Source organism: Heteronotia binoei, chromosome 9 (genome assembly GCF_032191835.1).
Source record: "Heteronotia binoei isolate CCM8104 ecotype False Entrance Well chromosome 9, APGP_CSIRO_Hbin_v1, whole genome shotgun sequence".
NCBI classification, from domain to species: Eukaryota; Metazoa; Chordata; class Lepidosauria; order Squamata; family Gekkonidae; genus Heteronotia; species Heteronotia binoei.
The window spans coordinates 104,365,228-104,380,531 of NC_083231.1; the positions used below are offsets into that span (position 1 = coordinate 104,365,228).

Below are 15,304 nucleotides of genomic sequence, written 5' to 3' on the forward strand. Positions count from 1 at the left end.
CAACCAGATTCTCAGGGTATGAGCATTTATTTATTTATTCGACCTGTATCCCACCCTCCCTGAAGCAGGCTCAGGGCAGCTCGCATTAAGAGGTCATACGACCAATATTAATAGACAAAAGATAAAAATACAAGTTAATCATAAATAAAAACGTATAAAACAATTATGTAAAACAATGGTAGGTGCTATTGGATCTCACATTAAAATATATTGATGCATTGATGATGGTGGATACTACCAACTCCATCGATGTTAAAATTTTATTATTTAAGTATTTCTGGGGGATGTCCTATAAGAAAAAGACCCCCAGTCACGATACGATGTTCGAGGTGGGCCAAATGGATTAATTTCTGCTTTCCTGTTGTTGTCGATTTTAATTCAAAAATGCCTGGTGGAAGAGCACCATTTTACAGGCCCTGTGGAAGACTCTTTTAAGAGTCTAAGATCCCATCTGATGAACAGAACTTTTGACTCTGGAAAGCTTATATCCCGAAAATCTTGTTGGTCTCCAAGCGCTTATGACCTTGAATCTCACCAAAAATGACCTGCTGAACTTGTCCAGCATTCTGAGTCTCTGTGCAGAAGCTTGCGCATTCACACATCTGATCGCATTTCTCTCTGAACAGCTAAGCCCATGGTGGTGAATGCAACGCCCGTGCGGATGTCTGTCCCAATTGTACCAGCCACGCAGACGGTCAAACAAGTGAGTTCTGTGTACACTTTTTTGGTCTCGCATTTCTTAGGTTGGTGAAATAGGTGTCAGAGAACTGTGGGTGACGGTACTTATGATGAAGCCAAGGTTTTTTCAAAGATGCTTCCCTTGGGATATCTGACGACCTTTACAAAGCAGCTCTCTGCAGAAGAGTAAGACCTCATATATACAGAAGATATAATGAAGATGTCCTTCCTTGCAGGTGGCACCCAAACCTGTTAACACAACTTCGCAGATAGTTACCACGAGCCAGCCACAGCAAAGACTTATTATGCCAGCCACGCCACTGCCACAGATCCAACCAAACCTTACCAACCTTCCTCCAGGCACTGTGCTGGCTCCAGCCCCTGGCACAGGGAACATGGGCTATGCAGTTCTCCCGGCTCAGTACGTCACACAGGTATAGTACTGGCATGCAGATTAAATTGATCAGGAATAGATCATTATTGAGAAGTTTGTCATTCATGTACTGCTTACAGTTGGCCGGGGAGGGGGCTTTGTTAATATGGCTATCTGAAGAACTTAGGTTATTTTGGAGTTCAAGATTTCCTGGCTTGTGTGTTTTGTTGGTTGGAAACATTTGGTACAGAAAGAAGTACTTTTCTCCCTTTCTCACAATACAAGAACTTGTGGCCATTCAATGAAATTAATGAGCAGTAGGTTTAGAACAGAATGAATGAATGAATGGAAGTACTTTTCCCAAAGAGTAATTTACATGTGGAATTCACTGCTGCAGGAGGTGGTGGTGGTGGTTATGAATACAGACAGTTTCAAGAGGCGATGGGATAAACATATGGAGCATAGGTCCATGAGTGGCTATAAGCCACAAGGTATAGATGGAACTGTATGTATGGGGCAGTGATGCTCTGTATCCTTGGTGCTCGGGGGGCCACAGTGGGAGGGCTCCTGAAGTTCTGGTCCTGCTGTTGGAGCTCCTGAAGGAACCTGGGTTTTGGCCACTGCGTGACACACAATGTTGGACTGGATGGGTCATGGACCTAATCCAATATGGTTTCCTTTATGCTTTCATCAAGTTCTAGTCCATTGTCTCCTGAAAGCTGGGTATCTTAGAACATACATTTTTTAAAAATGTATATGTTTTCCCCAGTTTAAAATCAGAAGTGTATTTCACTCTTTTGCTGAAAACTCATATGCATGTTTTCTGCATCGGCTCCCATGGCAGTATTACTTGGATTTTTTCATAACTGTCAGGTCTATATTGGGGAATTCTAGTGCATTGTTATTCTTTAATATGGTGTCACTATCTATACATTGGTGGAGATAAAAGGTAAATCAGTTCTGTTATGGGCAAAGAGTAGAGGATGGCTTGACCTTTCAAGCTGCTATTGCAGCACATACACAATTTTGGAATCTCTCTGAAGAAATTTGTGGACGATGGTGGTAGCACAGGTGAGAGGCTACACATTCTTGGAAGTTGTATTGATTGGCATGGCCAGATTTCTGTGCATTATTGCTTTTCTCCCTGTCAGAGTCCTGGAACAGAGCATTATAGCTGAGAACAGCTCTGCGGAAGCTAGAGGGGAGTACAAAGCCCTAAGGTCACATTTTCCCTTTTTATAGCCTGAGGGTTTACAAAGCAGTGATACTAAGAAATATGAGCTGCAGCTTGGCAGTTTGTGGGGAGCAGGCGGAGTTTGATTTGGTTAAGTGCCTGAACTGTGGAATCTCTCCAGCCACAAAGGGAAATGAGAAAGATCTCAGCCAAATAGCAACTGAAGGGAAAAATAAGTGGAGAAGAGAGGCCTTTCAACCCAGATCCCTAAAACAAGGAGAGACAAAGAATAGTCACAATGAACTATTGCAACCACTGGGGAAAGCTTTTTTGTTCTTGTTGCCAGAAGTATATGTAACCTAATGCCTGTCAAGAAATTTCTTCTAACCAGCTCTTAGGATAATGCTTTGAAACTCAGACTGAGCCCCATCTGCTCTCTAATTGCAGTTGAAACTCAAAAGCAAGATTTCTCTCAGCCAGAAGAGTAAAGCAGTAGGAGAAAGAGTTATCAGGAGTCTAAGGTCCAAGAGCATTCTGGGAACGAAGCATTGTAGAAGATAGATGGGACATCAGTTTCTTAGTGGGCAAAGAGCTGGTTTAAAAGTCTGAATCTGAAAACCAAAATTAGACCATTCAAATAAAGTGAGCATGTGAAAACATTTGGGGAAAAACACATGAATCTGAATAAATTAATTATAAGGCTGGAACCATGATTGCTATACTGTCCAGCCACGAGGGTCAAGAGATGTTAGCTAAAGTTGAGGATGAGGTGACAGAAGAGACCAATCAGCACACTATTGTCTTTGAAGGATGTCTTGCTTTTCCATGGGAAGAAAGCATGTAGAACTTTTGACCACTTGCAAGCAGCTTTCCTAGCTTCTACAGTACCAGCAGCACTGAAAAGCAAAGTAAGCTGATAGCAGTATAGTTTAGGCAGCATACAAACGAGTTACTTAACACACACACAAAGGTTAAATGTTAAAGCCATTATCAGCCCAATGAAAGGACAAAGCAGAAAAAGCACTGTTCCCATAAGCTTGCTTTGCTTGGTTATTTCACCTCTGCTCCCCCCTCCAAGGTCACCTACCTATTTTGGCTTTTTTAGCTGACATCTTGGTATTTACTGATTTTTTTTTGTATTACAAAATTAATCCCAAGAGCCTTTGAGCCTTATGTGAAAAGCCCATAGTAGTTTTAAAAACCCAAATAGCATAGCTATTGAGTATGAAAAACTATTATTTTCCCCCCAAAGAGAATGAGATCCAGGTCAGCTTCCTTAGTAATGTGTGTGGTGCAGTGGTTTCATCAGACCATGAAATCCAGCTATAAGAAAGTCAGAGAACTCTGAAGTCATAAAACTAGCTTTAGCGTCTTATGCCAATTCTCAGCTAGTATTTCATCACAGATGGTAACTGCTGCTGAATTTTTCTGGTCTCGGCAAAAGAAAATAATGTAGTACTGTCATGAGAGGTTAAGGATTCATGTTGGAAAAGCAAGGTTTTTTTCCCCCCTAGTTACTGTGCTCATCAGTAACTGTAACACAATGAAAGAGGTGTAAGGCCTCTTTTACTGCTAATTCAGTATCTGTGTGTTAAATTTGAGGATCAGTCGGATATAATCCAAGATAGAAGCTCAACTCCCAGAGTGGGATTTTTCTTACTTGCTCTTCCACCACAGCCTACTGAGCACCCCCCCCCCCAAACTCTTCTTGGGGGTCAGGAGATACTCATGGGTTCAGTTCTGCAATGGGAAGAAGGAATCAAGAGGAATCCCTCCCCTGGTAACCTTCCATTATTGGAAATGGACTCTGAGACCCAAGCCCCCACTTCAAGGAACAGAAAGGCCCTCTTACCTAAGAACCGTAGTAGTTGGCATCCTCTGATCCCCTCAGTGCAGAATAAAAGGAGTATGTGATCAGTGTAGCTGTTTGTCAAAGTGCTAATCGGCAAACAGTATGTCATGTGCTAACTTTGTGTTTTTGTTAGCTACAGCAGTCCTCCTATGTATCCATAGCGAGCAGCTCCAGTCTCAGTGGGACATCTAGCATCCAAACCCAAGCCCGACTGCCATTCAACGGGTGCGTATTTGCCTAGATAAATTTTTAAAATTGTGCTCCATCTTCTGACCACATTGAAAGGGAAGGGCTTGGAAGCTCCGTCAGGAGTTATTCGGTATTCAGCCACTGCAAGAGCTGAGATCCCAGCATTGTTTAAGTTGAGATCCCCCCCCCCCCCCGAGCAGATTAACTAGCGGAGCTGGAGGCTTTTCTGCTTTCCATGTAGTGGGTGGCCTTGGCTCACCAGCCTGTGTCATTTTATTTATTTGTTCTGAAGCATTCAGCAATTCATCCCACCTTCAAGGCTCACGGGAAATAACCGTCTGCTAGAAACTTGCAACCAGACAATTAAAGTAGATTTTAAAAACTTACAAAGAATTTGACGTGCAGACATCAGTTGTAGGAGGGTTTCAGAGGTCAATCATGTTGGTCTGCACTAGAACAACTAGATCTGAGTGCAGATCTAGTTTAGGTAGCATATAAACTATATTTGTTTCATCAACATGATTAGAACAGTGTAATCACCATGATTAGAACAGGGGAGGACTTATGCTTAGGGGCAGACAATTAGCTTCTGTAGTAAGATTCCTGTGTCACTATTCAGCCGTAGGTTTTCTCCCCCCCCCCCCTTCCCCCAAAATTATTCTGACTGGGATATAAGGATTCAGTTCTTCATTCTTACTAGTGTTCTTTCTTTGAATCTTGAAAGCTCATGCCCTGAAAATCTATTCAACTAAAGTCCAGTTGTAAGAGGACATTCTTGGCCAATCTTAAGCAAAGATGGAATGCCTAAATGAGGGTAGCCCATCAGGTAAATTTCTCAGATTTCCACTGGCCAAGACATGTGCAACACACTAGCAGTTCTCTTCTGGCCACTGTACCATGGGGGGAGATGTCTGCTCTGGTATATTCTTTGGTGGAGCTGTTTAATCTGTGATGCTCCTGGTATGGGATACTGGGACAGGGTAGGTTGATCTGGGGGAACTGGATGGATGGATGGTTCTCATGCATCTCAAATGGCCAGATTTCAGTAACTGGTCTCCATTCTTGATTTAGAGGAAGAAGCTAAAGCCATTGTTAAAACTGTTTGTCTTCTAGAATAATACCTTCTGAGTCTGCAAACCGTCCCCGAAAACCATGCAATTGTACAAAATCCCTGTGTCTGAAGTTGTAAGTATAGTCTTTGGTGTGTTGCTACCCTCAAAAGTAACAAATGGACATTAGATGTCTCCCATATTTCAGCTTTTAAGGGGGCTGCTGGATCCCAAATTTGTTTTGCAGCAGATGGTCTACTTGTGCATCCGCATGTTAAGAAATACACACTGCCACTGAGCTCTGTCTGGATAGTTTGAGGCCTTTTTTTATTAGATGCATTTCTTGAGAGCCAAATACCCTTTTGATCTTGAAAGCAAACATTGCTGTCAGACTGCACTTCACCATGTTGGGGGTGGCTTAGTGGTGTGTCATCGGCCGATCATTGTACAGTGCAAGTAGTGTTTTGGCACACTAGCCACAAATCACAATTCTGCTCTGCAGCTTCCACATTGACAGAAGATCTACCTTTTTTTTCCCCCTTGAGACCAAACCAGGTCACCTTGTTTCCATGGGAGAAATGTTAGAAGGGAGTCTTCTCTCCTAAGCGTGGATGTCCCATAGCTCTGGACTGGAAACTTCTCACTTTGCTGAGAGCAGTGTTCCCTCTAAGCTGAGTTAGAGCTAGCTCAGTTTTTTAGTCTCTGGCTCACACATTTTTGTCTTAGCTCAGGATAAAATGGCCCCAGAGTAAACTAATTTGTGCAGTAGCTCACAAAGTAGAATTTTTGCTCACAAGACTTTGCAGCTTAGAGGGAGTATTGGTTGAGGGCTGTCTGTATTTTTACTTAACAACCCTTATTGCGGCAAAGGTTTGAGAGTTGCTGGATCTAACCCATTTGGGAAGGGGGGTGGTTTTGCCCAGGCACAAGGCTGGTTGGAGGATCTTCTGGAACTCCTGCGTCCACATTAGTAACTCCTCTGTTCATATTAGCACATTCTGTGCCAGACTTCCGGTGTTCAAGCCCTCCCTGGGATTTCCTTTCAGATATTGTGACTGCTTTGCCAACGGCGAGTTCTGCAACAACTGCAACTGTACAAATTGTTATAATAACCTGGACCATGAAAACGACAGACAAAAAGCAATCAAGGTAAAAAATCTTCTTGGGGAATCCATGTTTACTGAGCTTGCTGGGATTCATGAAAGCAGAGCGACCTTCCTGCTTAGAAGTCCTCCCCAGGGCTGAATCTAGGGGGGAGCAGAGGGGGCACTTGCCCTGGGCACTGCTGGTGGGGGCGCCAAATTGGGTATGGCGTCCATCCTATTCAATGGCCCATAAGATAGAATGGGCCATTAGGGGGCGTCCTTTTTTAATTTTGTCCCCCCCCTCCAAAAACATGTAGATCCGGTCCTGGTCCTCCCTCATTTTAGACTGTTTCTCCATCTGGGTTGGATGAAATGATCACTTTTTCCTTTACCAGGCTGGGGCCTGAGTCACTAGCACAGGAGACCCCAGCCGTTTTATTCTTGAGGGCACCTTTAGAATTCTAACACAGCATGGTGGGTGCAGCCAGCCACAAAAGATCTGCCACGGCTTACCTTCAGTCACCCACAAAGATCTTTGAGCTGTAGTGGCAGCTACTGCTAGAGCAAGGTTTTTAAAAATCTGCACAGCCAAAAAATATTTGGCAGGTGCCAGGAAAGGTGTTGGCAGGAGCCCATTGGCACTGCATTGGGGATTCTTTAGCCCATGTTTCTCTAAATGTACTTTGACTGACTTATTTGTGTCTCTCTTGCTAGGCCTGCCTTGACAGAAACCCCGAGGCCTTCAAGCCCAAAATAGGGAAGGGGAAAGAAGGGGAGTCAGACAGGCGGCACAGCAAAGGTTGTAACTGCAAGCGGTCCGGATGCCTCAAGAACTATTGCGAATGCTACGAGGTGAGATTTGAAATCAGCTTTATTTTTTCCCCTTTCGGAATACTTTTAAAATTCTTATTAACCTCTTTGTAAATTTTGGCAGAAGCTCCACAGTGGTTCTGAATGTTAATAAGCTCTAATCAAACTATTTTGGGCCCCGTGAATATATATATGATATGCTACTGAAATAGCCCTGCAGCTATATTAATTCCAAAATTATCTCCAGCCTCTAAATGCCCATTTAGAATACCAGTTTTATGGTTTCTGGAAAAGGCTCAGGTTCTGACTTTGGCTAACTTCCAGGGGAGAGGAATTTTCAGAGCCAGGAAGCAACCTCAGATAAAATACTTTGCTATGGCTTTACTATTTCAGTCCCTTCTGTATATTGGGCATAAAAAAGACACTCTAGTTTCAAGGTTCCATGACTTCTCTTTTGGAAATTACTGTCCAAGGTTGAGAAATGTGGAAGTTATGCGAGGAAAACAAGCTTGTGGCTTTTTCCATTTGGGGAGCGGACATTGAAATATATGCATGACTTTCTTAGCTCACCTAAACTTTATTGCTTTAATGACATAAAACATATAATTTATAGTTTAGTTACCTTACAGGAGTCTAGTATTTGGCATATGTATAAAATTTTAAAATATAAATGCCTTAACTTTTTACAGGCAAAATTGTTTATATTCAATCCTACAGAGAGCTCTACCTGTATCTTAATTTTTGCCTTCTGAATGGTAGGAAAAAATAAATGCTGAAAGCAGAATCCACAAATTTTATAGTAAGCAGAAGAAAAATAAAGTATTAAATACAGTCAGAATTTGAATATTGTTAAACTTCGTAACGTTAAAAACACCAGACTCTTCAATGGTTTATGTTATCTGTATTAGAAGAAGAGTTGGTTCTTATATTCCACTTTTCTCTGCCCTAAGGAGTCTCAACGCCAGCTTACAATCGCATTCCCTTCCTCTCCCCACAACAGGCACCTTATGAGGTAGGTGGGGCTGAGAGAGCTCTGAGAGAACCATGACTGGCCCAAGGTCACACAGCAGACTTAATGTGGAGGAGGAGTGGGGAATCAAACCCAGTTCTACAGATTAGAATCTGCCTCTCTTAACCATTACACCATGCTGGCTCTCAATGCCATTATATGGCATATTGTTTATAAAATAACCAACATATCCTTGTTTACAAAATGACCAATATATCCTTGAAAATATGTGTATGTCTGCTATGTTCTAGACTGCAATGATCATGATCTAATGTGATAAGACTGGATTTCAGATCTGCAAACGTATTGGATTGAGTCCAGGGTTTCTGCAGGTTCAAGACCAAGACCAAATTTCTTGACTTCTTCTCCTGTGGCAGCCCAAATACCTCCCCCTCACACCAAATCCTGTTCTTGGGGGTCCCCTGTCCCAGAGGAGCAGGATTTCTGGGGGACTTCCAGGCTGCCCTGGGAGGGGAGAAGCACAGAGATTTATGCTCATTTGGAGGAGTTCCTGGTGCCTGCAGAATTGCTATGCTGGATCCCACCTATTAAGAACAGCAAGCAACTTCGATTTCTAGGGAGATCGTTACATAGACATCCCAGGCAGCGCGTGAGAATGGAAGGGCCTTTATTTGCCCAGCTAGTATATATTGCACCTAAGGGAAAGCCAAGGAAATTATAGTCGTTTATCAGTACAGTAAATTGCTGACTTACCATTTGTCAGCAAAAGGAAATAAAGTTGGCCAGTACAGTGCTGCTTAGATTTATTTTATCATTACATTCTGGTCAGTGCTGCATTACAAAAGGTGCTTGTAGGCATTCTGAACACTTACTGTGGGGTGTGCGTGTGTGAAGTGCCATCAAGTTGCGTCTTCCTCGTGGGAACCCTATGAATGACTGATATCTAGAAATGTCCTTTCATTAACAACCTTGCTCAGGTCTTGCAAACTGGCTCCTTTGATTGAATCAGTTCATCTCATGTTGGATCTTCCTCATCTATTGCTCCCTTTTCCTAGCATTATTGTAGTCTCCAGTGACTCTCGGCTTCTCAGGATGTGACCAAAGTATGGTAGCCTCAGTTTGTTCATTTTAGCTTCTAGGGAGAGTTCAGGCTTGATTTGGTCTAGAAGCCACTTAATTTGTTTTTTGGTGGTCTCATGGTATCCATAAAACTCTCTTCCAATACCACATTTCAAAAGGGTCAACTTTCTTACTGTACGTATTTGTAAAAAGCAGAAACCACACAGTTCCACAACACACAAAAGCAACATTTTCTTTGCTTGTGTTTCTCCTTTCTTTTTTAGGCAAAGATCATGTGTTCCTCCATCTGTAAATGTATTGGATGCAAGAATTTTGAAGAAAGCCCCGAGAGGAAGACATTAATGCACTTGGCTGATGCCGCCGAGGTGCGAGTTCAGCAACAAACAGCGGCCAAGACGAAGCTGTCCTCGCAGATTTCGGACCTGCTAACTAGGCCGGCACCAGTGCTGTCCAGCGGAGGGGGGAGGTGTGTGTTCACATACTATGTTTTATTGAGTTTTCAAAAGAAATCAAGCTGAAGGAGGACATAAGGAAGGCGAGCCATTAACTTCTGAAGGAGCTGACTGCCACTCCCCTGGGCTCCTCCTGCATCCTTCTACCCATCCCCTCTTATGCTGCCCCTCCAGCCCTTCACAGCTGCTGCTATTCCTAGCAAAGAAAAGTGCGGTAGTCTAGTGGTTGCTTCTCTCTTCCTCCCTCCCCCTCCTCACCCCAGGCTTAAAGGGTCAGCTTCTCTATAAATCTGTAGAGAGAAGTTAAAATCAATAATAAGCAGGGCTTTTTTGTAGCAGGAACTCTTTTTGCATATTAAGTCACATACTTCTGATGTAGCCAATCCTTACAGGGCTCTTAGTACAGGGGCTACTGTGAGCTCTTGGAGGACTGGCTACATCAGGGGTGTGTGGCCTAATATGCTACAAAAAAAGCCCTGATAATAAGTATGTATTCATAGATCTTGAAAGGGAAAGCAGCCTGGTGCTGAAGAAAGGCACTAAAAATAATTTCCAAAGCTGTTTTAATTCTTCATTGCGCAATTGCAGGAGCCAGAAAAAGCAGAAGCTGGGAGGTAGGAGGGTTATCTCTTCCAAGTACATTTATAGTCCCTCAGATAAGCATGCACAATTAGAACTTAAACTTATTTTCCAGTGCAGCTGACTGTTCAGTATCTTTCCTCTGCAGCTGGTCATTCCTTGATTCAGACTACTTAGTTCTAGTAGGTCACTTAATTCTTACAGTTGCAGCACGTCCCACCTTGCCTACATGACTTCACCATTCAATATGTCTCCACTCTGGTTCATTTTTACTTTCACAATGGTACAGCCCAATCGTGTCAGATCTCAGAAGCTAAGAAGGACCGGGACATGGATGGGAGGCCACCAAGGGATGCTCTGCAGAGGAAGGCAAAGGCTTCTGTTTCTCGCTTGCCCTGGAAGCTCCTTGCTGGGGTCGCCAAAAGTTTGTTGTGATTTGATGGCACATATGTAGGTATTCATAGATCTTAATGGGGAAAGAGGAGAGGCCCGAGAACTTAACGTCTTTCAAGGTTGCCCTTTCTTACTCACAGATACCCTCCGTACTTTTTCAAAAAATCTGGCTGTCGCTCTTGTGTTCCATGCAGATTCTCAGGGCTTGCCCTTTCCTTCCTAGGTTGCCATTCACGTTCGTCACCAAGGAGGTTGCCGACGCAACATGTGACTGCTTGCTTGCACAAGCCGAGCAGGCCGAGAAGGCCGGGAAGTCTAAAGCGATGGCAGAGCGGATGATCCTGGAAGAATTTGGACGCTGTCTTATGAGAATCATTAATGCGGCTGGAAAGTCTAGTAAAACTGATGCTTGTGCCATGAACTGCTGACTGTCTTGAAAATGAGCCACAGTCTGAAATGGGGGACACTAAAAGGCACAGGGACACTTTTCTGGTTCGCCGCAACAGCAGCTGATGATAGTGATGGTCTTTCATTCTTCATTTGGTGCTGCTTAGCTCGCATTGGCTTACATTAATACCGAACCGAGAGACCTTTATAATAATGAGTACTTTTTAAAGCTTAACTTCTTTTTAGGACGGCGCCCGTCTTCTTCCCAACTTCGGAGAATCGCAGTGGCTTTCTTCTTTCTCTTTTAGAAAAAAAGGTTCTTCGAGCAATCTTTTAAATTATTACTTGCAATTTTAGTGTTCAATTTGTATGAGGGGGAAGGAGCTGGGACAAGACGTCAACCACAGTCCTTCCATCAGAGGCCATTTCCTCTGAATGCCCCGTTGACGCTGACGGGATGTTCCTAAACAAACAAAAATCTTGCACAAATACTTCAAATCCATTTGATCAGCATCACAAGGCAGCTTTGGCTTTGCATTAGAGTCAATAACAGTACATCGGTGGGTTTGCTAATGCTAAAAAGGGGAGAGGGGAAAACATTTTTCCTAAAAGCATTTCAGGAAGATACGGAAATCTGGAGGATTATCTTGCTGGCTACAGTTCTGATTTCATGGGGAGCATGATTTGTGGTGTCTTCAACTATGAGTTTTACACGGGGAATACCACATTGCCAGAACTAGGTACAGAAACATGCAGTGTTGTGATGCAGAAATCAAGGTCAAAATCAGCAACAGCCTGAAATACCATAAAACCCCTTTTTAAATGTACTGTTCCAAATTGTAATAAGCTGCTTCCGTTTGGGTTTCGAGAGATCGGTATTTTGCTTATTTTGACAGCTGTTATCTCTCAGACAATCCTCAGTGCTCCAAAGGACTGAAAGACAACAATCTTTCAATAACTGAGCTATCATTTCACAGGTAGGCTCATTGTCACATCCAAAGAGCACTGAAATGCCCTGATAAGGATCATTAAATAGCATAATTGCAGTCGCAATATATAACTCCTGAAAATCTTTTAGACTTCATGCATTGCCACAATATTTAAAGGGGAGGGGCCCTCACATCTTGGTGCAGTGTTCAGATACAAGGGATGCTTGAGGATCTTACATACCATTCAAAAGTACTTTGCTGGAGGGACCCCCTTTTTAAACTGATGCATAGAGGACAAAGCATAGGGTAATCCTTAGCCCAGTTATTTGTGTTTACTGGATGGCTCATAATCAGCTCTTCATAGATACCGGCCAGGATTCAAAGAACAACCCACATGGAACTAATTTTGTGCATCTAAGAGGGGTTCTTGCATTTACACTTTTGAGTTTCTTAAATAGAAATCCTCATGCCACATAGGAAAGCATGTTTTGAAACTGAGGAAACTTCCAAAGACTGTCAGTGATACAGCCTGGGGGTTGGATGGAGTGGGGCTTCTCTTAAAAAAAAAAAAATTAAAATCCCCTGGGATTTCCGGATCCCAAGCTGCCTTTGGTAGGAATATCTGGAAATGGCTGAAGGGGTTGCGGCAACTCTCTTCGCAGGAGCTACTTGTGTGTGTTGTTTTTAAGTTGCGCTAAGTGAGAAGTTGAGAGTGCATTTTATTAGCAAGCATTTTTAATTAAGGCGGTGTTTGTAATGCAAGTTTGACAAGGCTAAGCAAAATGGCCACAATCCGGCACTGGAACTGCTCAGTCCATTGGGTTAAGTGCTCCCGCTTCATGCCGCGACTGTGGCTGAAGTCAATTGGACAGTGAATAAGTCTAAAGCAAACTGCGTTTGCCCTTTTGTGCCTGTATTTGTCCGGCAAAATCTGTCAGACGAACGTGGGAGAACCGGATGTCCTGAGCTGACCCTAGGCAATAGTGCAGTCTGGAACATGTTCAACTAGGGCGGGTGAGAATCAGCAGTAAATTGAGTCAAGAAATTGCGCTTAATCTACCACCCCTGCATATTTCTGCAGAGAGCAATCAGGTCTTTAGGAGGTGTTAACAGGTGTTCAAATTAGCTGCATCTTGATAGCAGACTGTTAAAGCTAATCACCTATGCATTTCTGATATCACCTCAAGTTTGCTTACCTTTCTAAAAATAAATTCTAGCAATGCATTGTTTCAGTTTAGGACTGTCTGCAGACCAGAACTAACCATGTTGACTTCTTGGTGGAACAAAAAGAGTGAAACAGCGTTGCATGGGCTGAAGATTGTTAGAAGTAACCACCACGTTCCTAACAGATCTTATTAAAATGCTTAACACATTTGCATGGAGGGTTGTTTTTCTTAGTGCAGCCAACTGTTCAGGGTCTCTGGAAAGGCTATTAAACCCCCATGTTCGAACTGGCAAATGGTTGCTGGATTATTTTAGTTCTCCCTGTAATTATACCGCAGGCCTTTTGTTCAAAAAGGGATCTTATATTTTCTCTGTGTAACTGTACACATATATACTATTATGGAACTGTGTATGCATACCATGGCAGGCTTACATAGATGTACACACAATCCTGAAAAGGAAGCTGTGGTTCGTTTTAGCAGAATTGTTTTATGATTAGCACTCTGACTCGAGGGTACAGAGTCAGCGCATTACCTTCCAGAGTAGATGAAGACTCACCTTTTACTGATAACGTATGCATCCGTATGGTAGCAGTTGTATAAATGTAAATTAGTGTAAGTGGATAAAAAATAATACTTGATCAAGTTATTTTTCAAACAGATTGCAACATGTATCCTCTTTGTCTAGGACTAAATCCGTGTTTACTTTTGTAAATATTCTGTGTCTTAATTCTAACTTGCACCTTTTTTTTTGTGATGTGTATTTATATGTGTGCAGAAAAAAAGCTTTTTGTGAAGTTTGGATTCCTGTTGTAGATTATGTATGACGGAATTGCGTGTAAAGATTTGAAGAAGGTGCAATCAAAGATCTAGTTTTCTGTCTCTCAGAACAAGCTTTCTCCAGTATTTAGCTTGGTTCTTCCCTTCCACCCCCCCCCCTCCCCTTGGCCCTTTGCACGAAATCGCTGAAGAAAAACAGGCAGCACAAACACATCAAGACACTGCAAGCTGTTTATAAAGCACGCCTGCAGCGTAACATCTCCATTTCAGTGGGGTGGATGCAGAATTGCTGCTAAAGCCCCATAGAAATGAGTTTCTTCTGGGTCAGACCCATTGTCGGTAGAGTTTGGGAAAGGGGAGGAGAGGGTGCTTGGGGTTAATTTTCTAGTTCTGGTTTACATCTTAAAAAATAGATTTAAATTTATATTTACTAGACCTATTCAAAGATTACACTTTTCTATATTGTAAAAACAAAACTGTCAGATAAATCACAAAGAAAAATAAAACCTTTATACTATTCTGTACAAGGAGACTTCTGTGCTGCTTTTTCTTTACAACAGTAAGTAATATAAGATTTTTTTTTAAAGAATACCCGAGTTTATTAAGGAAATAAGAGGTGTGCTGGGTGAAACCAAGGATCCATGGAGAATGATCCTTCTCCTTTACTCAGTGGCCAACCAAGCATACGTTTACCTCAAGATGCCTTATACTGATTCAGATTATTGGTCCATCTAGCTCACCGTTGTCTATACTGGCTGGCAATTCATGGCTAGGTAATGAGGAAGTTGGACTCCCAAACAATTGGAAGAGCGGGGGCCTGGTTAGGATGTCCTGTCCCTTGAGGCTGATTTATTATACTTGTTTCTTCATTTTATTATATTTGTATGATAGATCCAGAAGGCTTCTGGATGTCTCTGGGATTTTTCAATCCTGTCACAGCCTTAGTCAGATTACAGAAGATGATGTGGGAGGTAGACACAATTGCTCTGAAGAACCTCTCTTCCTGCCCACAAGGCCAAGAATGCCCCTTGGTTTATCGCACAGTTTGGAATGATGGGCAGAAGGACCCATAGAATCATAGATTGGAAGGGGACCTCCAGGGCCATCTAGTCCAATCCCCTGCACAATGCAGGAAACCCACAAAGCAGTGTACATAAAGCGATTAAAACATCTGAACAATTAAAAACATTAAAAATTATAATTCCATAAATCATGTAAACAAACAACACTAGAACCAAGGAGGGTCAGTAGCCATTATTGGGGTTATTCCAAAAAAGTTTTCAACCACTGGCAGGAAGATACCAACAGAGGGAGACATGAATTTCCCTGGGGAGGGAGTTCCAAAGTTTTGGTGCCACCAC

At 42.6% G+C, this 15,304-nt stretch overlaps 1 protein-coding gene across 3 annotated transcripts in view; it reads left to right on the forward strand.

The window, feature by feature from the left end:
* LIN54 (lin-54 DREAM MuvB core complex component) overlaps positions 1-14,467 on the forward strand; it is a 55,713-nt gene extending 41,246 nt beyond the window's left edge. For 2 of the 3 annotated variants that reach the window (XM_060247108.1, XM_060247109.1), the window contains 8 exons: positions 627-703; positions 915-1,112; positions 4,211-4,302; positions 5,380-5,451; positions 6,362-6,464; positions 7,115-7,252; positions 9,524-9,726; positions 10,908-14,467. In XM_060247108.1, the coding sequence (XP_060103091.1) occupies positions 627-703; positions 915-1,112; positions 4,211-4,302; positions 5,380-5,451; positions 6,362-6,464; positions 7,115-7,252; positions 9,524-9,726; positions 10,908-11,112 (1,088 nt within the window). In that variant the 3' untranslated portion in view covers positions 11,113-14,467. The remainder of the gene's footprint in view (positions 1-626; positions 704-914; positions 1,113-4,210; positions 4,303-5,379; positions 5,452-6,361; positions 6,465-7,114; positions 7,253-9,523; positions 9,727-10,907) is intronic. The other variant, XM_060247110.1, reaches the window with a different exon arrangement.
* The last annotated feature ends 837 nt before the right edge of the window (positions 14,468-15,304 follow it).